Source organism: Charadrius vociferus, unplaced genomic scaffold (genome assembly GCF_000708025.1).
Source record: "Charadrius vociferus isolate BGI_N301 unplaced genomic scaffold, ASM70802v2 scaffold472, whole genome shotgun sequence".
NCBI classification, from domain to species: Eukaryota; Metazoa; Chordata; class Aves; order Charadriiformes; family Charadriidae; genus Charadrius; species Charadrius vociferus.
Genome location: NW_009647735.1, coordinates 460932 through 469124, shown reverse-complemented (window position 1 = coordinate 469124; position 8193 = coordinate 460932). Strand labels below are relative to the sequence as shown.

General features: G+C 45.9%; 1 protein-coding gene across 1 annotated transcript in view; it reads right to left on the bottom strand.

Annotated features, from left to right (window-relative positions):
• TBX22 (T-box 22) overlaps nt 1-7554 on the bottom strand; it is a 14147-nt gene extending 6593 nt beyond the window's left edge. The window contains exon 1 of the mRNA XM_009881770.1: nt 7475-7554. Within this exon, the coding sequence (XP_009880072.1) occupies nt 7475-7554 (80 nt within the window). The remainder of the gene's footprint in view (nt 1-7474) is intronic.
• Between the last annotated feature and the right edge of the window lie 639 nt (nt 7555-8193).

Below are 8193 nucleotides of genomic sequence, written 5' to 3'. Positions count from 1 at the left end.
GGGGGGAGCAGTGGTATTCACGCTAAAGCAGGGTGGGTGTCCACCTCCCCCGCCTGTTCCCCACTCACCCCTCGCCCCGCTGCCTCTCCTTGCACCAGGGAGGTCAGCCGGGATAGATGAGCCTTAACGGAAAAAAAATGTGGAAAGGGATAAAATTCACAGGCCAGCTGAGAAAGCACGTTGGGGGGGAGTTGGGGGGTGCGGGAGCTGCCGCAGGGCGCTGCAGCTTTGAGGCAGGCAGGGGACGGGGTGCAGCACTCTGTGTCCCACTTGCAAGCGCTCCCGGAGTCTCAGGGGAACACTGGTTTATTCAAAATGTTTCACTTTTTAGGATTTCTTGCCGTATTCGTTAGGGTCTGCGCTCTGGTGTGCACATTTCTTCCAATGCTTGGGCTGGCAGCACAGTGAGAACTGCATTGTCTTTGTGGAGACAACCAAAACCAAACATCAGACTGCTGCTATCTGGCAGAACTCTTGACAAATGCATGTTTTAAATGTCCCAGACTCATACTGTTGTCCTCAAATCCCCATTCCAAGGATGGTCCTTACTCACCTTATGGTGGGCTTTGCACGTTGTTTACACATTTATACACATTTATATACACTTATAACCATTTATGCTTTTTTACACACATTTATACACCAAACTCCTGGTATATCTCTCTGGGACAGGAGTTTGTCTAAGGAAAAGGCTGTGGAGGAGGTGAATGGGTGCAGATACAGGTGTTGAACGCCGGAGCTTGATATTCAGCCGCCTGGAGGAGATGGGGCACCTGGAGGAGATGGGGCAGCTGGTTGAGAGCTGCCTGCTCTTCTGGCTGCAGAATTTTCTCCCTGCACATGGTCCCAGTGCCAGCTCTGGTTTGGACCATGCCTGAAGCCTGATTTGGGAATGGAAAGTCAGTGTCCCTGTCTGCAGATGGGGCTCTGAAAGATCCAGCTGAGCTCCTGTTGAAGTCACAGTGGAAATCTAACACCACCATTCATAATGGCAGTTGGGACAGATGCACATGAGCTGTAAAGTAAGTATATGGATGGATGTTTCTTGAATTTGCTTCCCCAGGCTCTTGCAGAGCTGTGTGTCCCTGGGGTTACACGGGAGAGGAGTGAGTCCCGATGCTGGAAGGAGTGCAGGCACCTCCTAGTGTGGCCTTCAGAGAGGCTGATGCTGATTAACTTTTGATTTAACTTTTATTGAGGATAATGATACTTAATCTTCCTTCACAAGGTGTCTTAAAATGCGGAGATCAGCTACATCGTATATTAATCTGAACTATACGGTGGTTTTGTCCCTGTATTACTCCACCCTTCCACTGATGTCCATCAGCGGTGGCCCTGCAAAGCCCCAAACCGTGCTGATGTGGTTTTCCTTCGTGCAAGGCATGTTCAGATGCACCCGCCTAACACCTTTGCAGGATAAGTGTCTGACCCGCTTCGGGGGGCTCTTCTGGGACGTTATCCCACATCCGTCCCCATCTACTGGGGCAAGAAATGGATAGAGAACAGGGCTGGGGAAGAGAGTTTGGGGGTTATCTTGCTCTGCCCTCACCCCTGGCAGGATCAGCTCCACCTGTGCAGTTCTTTATTTCTTACAAAGAGAAATGAAACAAATTTCATAAACATGTTCATAATTATAACTGCATAAGCTCATGGTTTAAAAGCAAGGTGAACCGCGGGTCCTTCCTGGAGCCCGGACGGGACTGACACTGCGCTCCCCAGCGCTGATGGAAGCCAGCTGAGGGCATTAAGTGTGAACCTTTATCTCTGCTGACATGACAGATTATTAAAAAGTATCTCGAGTAATCTTTTATTTCCTTAGCATTGCAACACATTTCAAGAACTTGGCCAGGGATCAACCAACCCTTTTTAATTTCCTACAATGAAAAATAAAACAAAAATAAAGCCCAATTGAGATGATATAATCAGGAACATTTTGAGGGTTTAGGTCAAACTAATATGTCAGAGAAGGGTTTTCAGGGGACTTGGAGTGCTTTAATCTGTCAAAGACTGACTCAGTCCCTACTTGGGCTTTGTAATCTTATTGTCTTTACCAAATTATGTGATGGTATGTCACGTATTACCGTCATCAGAAAATAAAGCAAATAATCATTTGGCATAACGTCCAGAATAACTAACTTAATTTTAAAGTAAGTGTTATACAATATGCCAGAAATGTTTGCTTAGCTTGAAAATGATCTTTTAATACTGTCCATTAATCTGTTAAAGCACACAGGTAAATTCCAAACACAGACTTTCCTGACCACTTTAGGGGCAGACTTTAGGAGATTTAATTGCATTCAAGCTGTGCTCAGTTTTGCCAAGATTTACTTTGTATTTATTAAAACAAAACAAAGCAAAACAAAACCCCAAAGCAAACCAAACCTGACTTGTGGCTTAGGGGGTAATATTTTAATAATACCTGCACTCAATTATGCATCTAATGCTTTTATCATTTCTATCTCCACCTGATATGTCATAGATTTACATAAAGCTGCAATTATAAATTTGGTGCTAGGACATTTTCAGTTCTAGCAGAAAAACTCAAAACATTGATTGTTCTCTGCTTAACAAATTATTAGCAAGAAAATATATATATATTTTTTTTTTTTACCATTTGGGGAAAAAATGGTTTCCAAACCTGCAGTTTCTAATCAGAGAGATGCAGCACCGCATCGTCGTGTACCATTAAACAAGCTCTGACTCCCATAACGGCCCCAGTGATTGCTTCACCAGCCTTTAATTAGACGATGCGTGCTCAAGGCTGCAAATGGGTGTGTGTGTGCATCTCTTTTCCCCACAGGCTGTATTAACGTGGGCTGTACTCTAAGCCATCATTTCGGGTGGTGTAACTCCTCTCCTCTCGCAGAGATGCAGCCGGAGCCAGCAAAGCAGCGCAGCCCAGGCCAGTCCCTTCCCCCCATGTGCTGTCCCCTCCCTGGCCTTGGTGGCACCAGCCACATCTGCCTTTACATCTTCCCTTTCAAAATCATTCCTCTCCTGAAAAAACGTATTTTAGGATTGATTTAACCATGTTTGCACATGCTTCTGACTGGTCTCACAGTCCAGTTTGCATTTTTTCAGTTTCCCAATCTTACTGTTACTAGTAAATAAGTAATCTTTTTTTTTTTTTTTTTTCAGATCTCAGCCTATTTGCTTGTCATGTGGCAAATATAAATGAACATGCTGCCTCAAATCTAATAGGGATAAACCTTACACTGAAGAAATGCAAGCTAATATTTAATATTCCAATGTGCAAATGATATAATTTTCTTGGAAAAAAACCACCCAAACTTATGGCTGATACAGTGTGCCGTGAACAGCTGCCGCTATCAACACAGGGAAGAGATGGAAGCTTTGTTACGGGAGTATGTTAAAGCTATAATAGAACCGTTTCTAAATGCTCTGGCTAATACGCAGACTGCAACTGGAGTGGATGTGACTGTCAGCTGAATAACCCTTCTGTGGGCTGAAATAACACTGGTTTGGGTTCTACAGGAACTGGAATTTGCAATATTCAACTTTAATTCTTGTAAATGCAACTACCACTCCATATGAATTATTAACTAATTACTTATTAACGGATTAACAAATATTTCTTTTTCTAAAATACAATCCTTTAAGCAGAAACTCCAGAAGACTAAGTAAATCTTGGCAGGAAACACCCGTAGTAGCTTATAACAGTGCTTAGGAGATTGTTTCCCCTTACATTCTCAAATGTCCAGTCCCACAGCAAAGCTTTAATTTCATTCTCCATCTTATTTTCCCCGTAATGAACTTTGAAAAACCTCTGCTCTTACATCCAAGAGCAGTCCAATTATATGCACACTCTATCCCCTGTTGGGCTGCGGCACCTCCGTGTTGACGCTGCAACGTCCGAAGCAGGAGGTGATGGCACGGTTCAGCCCATCCTTGCTCTCAGGAACACACCAAATTAATTTCATGACAAAAATGTCAGGTCTGGGGAAGAAATGGCCAGCTTACGGTGGTGGATAGCTGGTGTCAAAGTCTCTCGGTTGGTTGACCTCCTAAGGAGGTTCTTCACTGCCACGTACACTGCGTTAGTTAAAGATATATTAAAATAAATCTCTGTTATGTTGTTTTATTCATAAGCCCCCCAAAAAGGCTGCACAGGGAATGGGATTAAACTTTAAGGAAATGATTCAGTGAAGTAAAAGCAATATATACAGCATTTGGGGAGAGTTAAATCAAACTAGGGGACTCTGATCACTGCATGATGAGAGAAGGGTTGGTGGTGTTCCCCACCACAGCCAGGGAAGTCGAGGAAGGGTCAGTAATGTCCACTTGCCTGTGGGGTAAAGATGAGACCACTGTGTGACATGCCACCGTGCCAACTTTTATCCAGCATCTCTGGCTGCAGTTACATGCCCCGGTGAGAACTTTCCTGGACCACCTACGTGGCTGGGGCTGCGTGACAGGGGCTTCTGTCAGGTATCTCACTGCAACCTCAATATATTTTCTGGAAAAGTAAGATTTCTTGGCTCCGAGCCGTGAGGAACATTTTTAAAGTCACCTTTCCTAGCTGGGCTCTTGGCTTATGGCTGGTGGTTGTGTGCGAAGAGTGAGAGCGAGGAGAAGCTGCTTCATCCCTTCTCCAACCACCTCTTCAAGCCCCTGCCAGCCTGGCCATGCCGTCGAACAGCTTTCCCACCACCTTTCCTTCATCACGACTTCTCCAGAGCTGAGAAATAAGACCAAGACATGGCCCCTTCCCCCCTTTAAGAAAAGGGAAAAATTCCTGACGTGTTGAACTTTTCTCATAATACTTAAAGAAAATACTTAAAGAATGTGTAATAATAGGGGATTTAGAGAGAGCAAAATTAACCACATGGATGAAGCAGAAAACCTTTAGAATGGCACCAAAATGTACCCTGTCTGGCTTTACCGCAGGGAAGGGCTCCGGGGGAATAGGGGTGACCCTACGTGAGCCCTGCGAGCTGCGGGACCCCCTGTCCCCAAGGCCACCCCTGCTCTTCTGACCAGCGGAGTATAGGGAGGGAAAAGCCAGAGCTCTCGGTTTAGCTGCCAGGGAAACCACACAGGAGAAGTGAAATTAAAAATAGTTATGGGGAAGCTGATATTGAGTTATTCTATATTCCCGGGCAGGAGTGAAACCGGGCAGACCTGGGGCTGTGTTTCCTGCGCTCCCCCCTCAGTGCTGGGGCCAGGCAGGGTCCAGCCATGGAGCTTCTCGGGCTCTTGGGAACTGCAACTGGGGCCTTACCAGCAGTGAGCCCTTTCACAGGCAGGAATCCAAGGGCAAAAAGCCTTTTTTAAGAGGATGGTGGTGTTATTTTTAGAAACTACAGCCTACATTCTGGTTTGCTCCACTTTAAGTAGCAACTGGACACCTTGAGACATCTCCTTGGTGCTGGGGCATACAAGGAAGTTCCTTTGGTGGCCCTGATCACACTGTCTGCTCTGAAAGCAAAAATGGCCCAAAGTCTCCTGTGATGGCCAAGATTTGGGGCCAGGGAGGACGAGGGTCCACAGTACCGACACGTGTCCCAAACAGGGTTGGGCTTGCAAAGCCCACCTGAGTGAATGGTCATCCCTGGTGGGGTCAATATTCCACCTCCCTTAACAGGCTGTAGTCGCTGCCTCTCCCTTAACGTCGCTGCCCCAGCAGCATCCCAGACCCACGGGCCTGTGTACCAGCTGCCAAAATCCCCGTGGAGGCTGTGTCTGTGCAGCCCCAGGCCTCAATCCATAAGAAAGCGACGCCTCATGGCCAGCGATGTCTGCAGCGCTGGGCCAGGATGGGGACGCTGGGGCATCCCCGGGTCTCAGGCGGTGCCTTCCACAGTGTGGCCATGAGCCTGCTCTGGAGGATGGCTTAGAAAATCAGTCCTGTCAGGGACATTCAGGTTTATTCATGCAGAAATTGCAGGCTACTGGGGTCTGCTCTTCCATCTCACCAAATCCTGATGTCTGCAATAAGCTTTGCTCCCCCCTTCACCGGGCTTAGAGAAGTGGGTCCAAATAGATGTGATGATTTACCCCTGGTCCCCCTAGTTCTGGGGTAGAGTGCTTTTCCAACTGTTTGGTTTTGACTGATTTCTTTCCACCGCTGCCGCCTCTGTACCACCAGCGCTTTGCTTGAGGAGTTGTCCCTCAGACAGGTCTGAGACTTTTCCCTCCCTGTCTGGAAAGACAAACACGAGCTCTGTCCTTAAACCGAGCCCACACCTGGGAGAGATCGACCGGCTGCAGAGAAACTCAGCTTTGTTTTGCTCTTCTATCCTTGCTTATTGCAGCTAATTATTGCTGGAAATGCAAATAAAGAGGGATAAAAAAAGAAAAAAGCTTGGAAGGGGTGATGCACTGGGGAGAAGGACAATAAATCAAAAGGTTTGGAAGGAAGCTTTCACTGATCTTTGAAGCACCAATATGGTTTTGAGTTGTGAGCTTGCACTTTGGTTAGGAAGCGACATTTGAAATTAAACAGAAAAGATACAATCTTAATATTTCATAAGATCTGCCAATACAAATATCTGTCGGCAGATATGTAAAATAATAGCTTTAAAAACAAGAAAAAGAATCACATGACATTTTCTAAGGAGGGTGATGTCACCCCCCAACTAAGCAATATATTCTTTGCATTTGAAATTAAAACCGCATGAACTCTCTGTGCAAAGCTGGGTGAAACTGCTTTTTCAAGTATCCCCTTAGGGATGATGGATATTATTTTCTGGTTTTAATTTTAAAGTAATAAATAAATGTGATTTACTTGCCACCCAATAGCACTGAGCTGTGCAAAATAAGTAAATGCAATGCATGTTAATGTCCAGGTAGTTGCTATATCAAGTCTGTCAAAGAAGCCTATCTATGGCTAGTGTGGCTGGAGCAGAAGAAAATCAGCATTAGCTGAACTGGTCAACAAGATTCACAAGGAATTTCAGCTCAGAGAAGAGGAAAGTCTGTCTCTACGGTATTACCTCCCTTTCCAAAGTTTCCTTCTGGCTGCACTGGGTCACAGGCTACGGACTGTAAATTATACAGCCAAAAATCAAACGATCTTTTTCAATAAGGGATGAAGAAAACCATGCAATCATTTAATATATGAAACAGTTCAACCTATGGCTTTCTCTTCTTTGCAAATGTGGACAGTTCTGTTGAGATCCAAAAACCACTCCAAACCATCAAAATTAGCAAATAACCATCTGGCTTCATGGCTCAACACCTCCTGTGGCCATAAATTCAAATCCCAGCAACATTAGCAGGTGATTTGCTCTGAAAAACAAGCTCTGTCCTCGAGTAATGTAAAAACAAGGTGCGACGGGGAAGGCTCATGGGAGAGCTGCGGCTCGGGGTGGAACTGGCTCTGGCTGAGCATCTGTTGGCTTTCAGAGGGGAATGGGGCTCTTGGCTTGCAAGGAGCATCCCCTCCCCAGCTCTTGGTGCCCCATCCCATGGTTGGGCTGCCTGAGCCCTACCCTGGGATCTGCCACCTCACCCAGCATCATCCCCGCAGTGTTTCTCCATCAGCCTGCTCTGTCCCACCTCTGAGAGTCTGTGCGCACTCTTGGAGTTCATCATGTACATGCACTGGTTCTTACCGGCTATAGTTTTCTTTCTGTCTCCAGGACCAAAGCAAGTCAAGCATGTAGTTGCTAGAGGAAAGATATTCCTATCTGAAATGTAAAATCCTCCACTCTGGCTGGGGTTGCTATGATCTGCAGAGTTTTTTCCATCCTTGGTTGGAGCCCACGCTACAGAATGGGAAGATCTGGAGGGGACAAAATAGGTTTTCTTCTTATGTGAAATACATGAACCTCAGCTCCTGTCCTTGCATTTTTTAATTTTTTTTTTAGATAAGCTGCAATTTAAAATTAGGATTTTGGAGACAACATCCCTGAGAAGCCTTGTCAGCAGGCAGAAGAGACACTGGTAGAGCCCTGAAATCCTCATAACCGCTGTGCCTCTGGGCACCATGGCCCCGGGAATTCGAATCAGGCCCTTGGTCTGGAGCTTCTGCCTTCATTAATGCTCTGCCCTGCCCGTCTCGGCCAGAAGGCTGAGTTGTGATTACAGCTCACGCACAAAAAATTTGCCTCTTCCTAACCCTCAAGACCTGGAACTAGCAGCTGAGTCTGATTTTGGATCTGCAGCAAGTTTTATCCATCGAGAAGTTGTGTATTTTTTGCACATCTGGTTGTATTTGGGGGTGATATT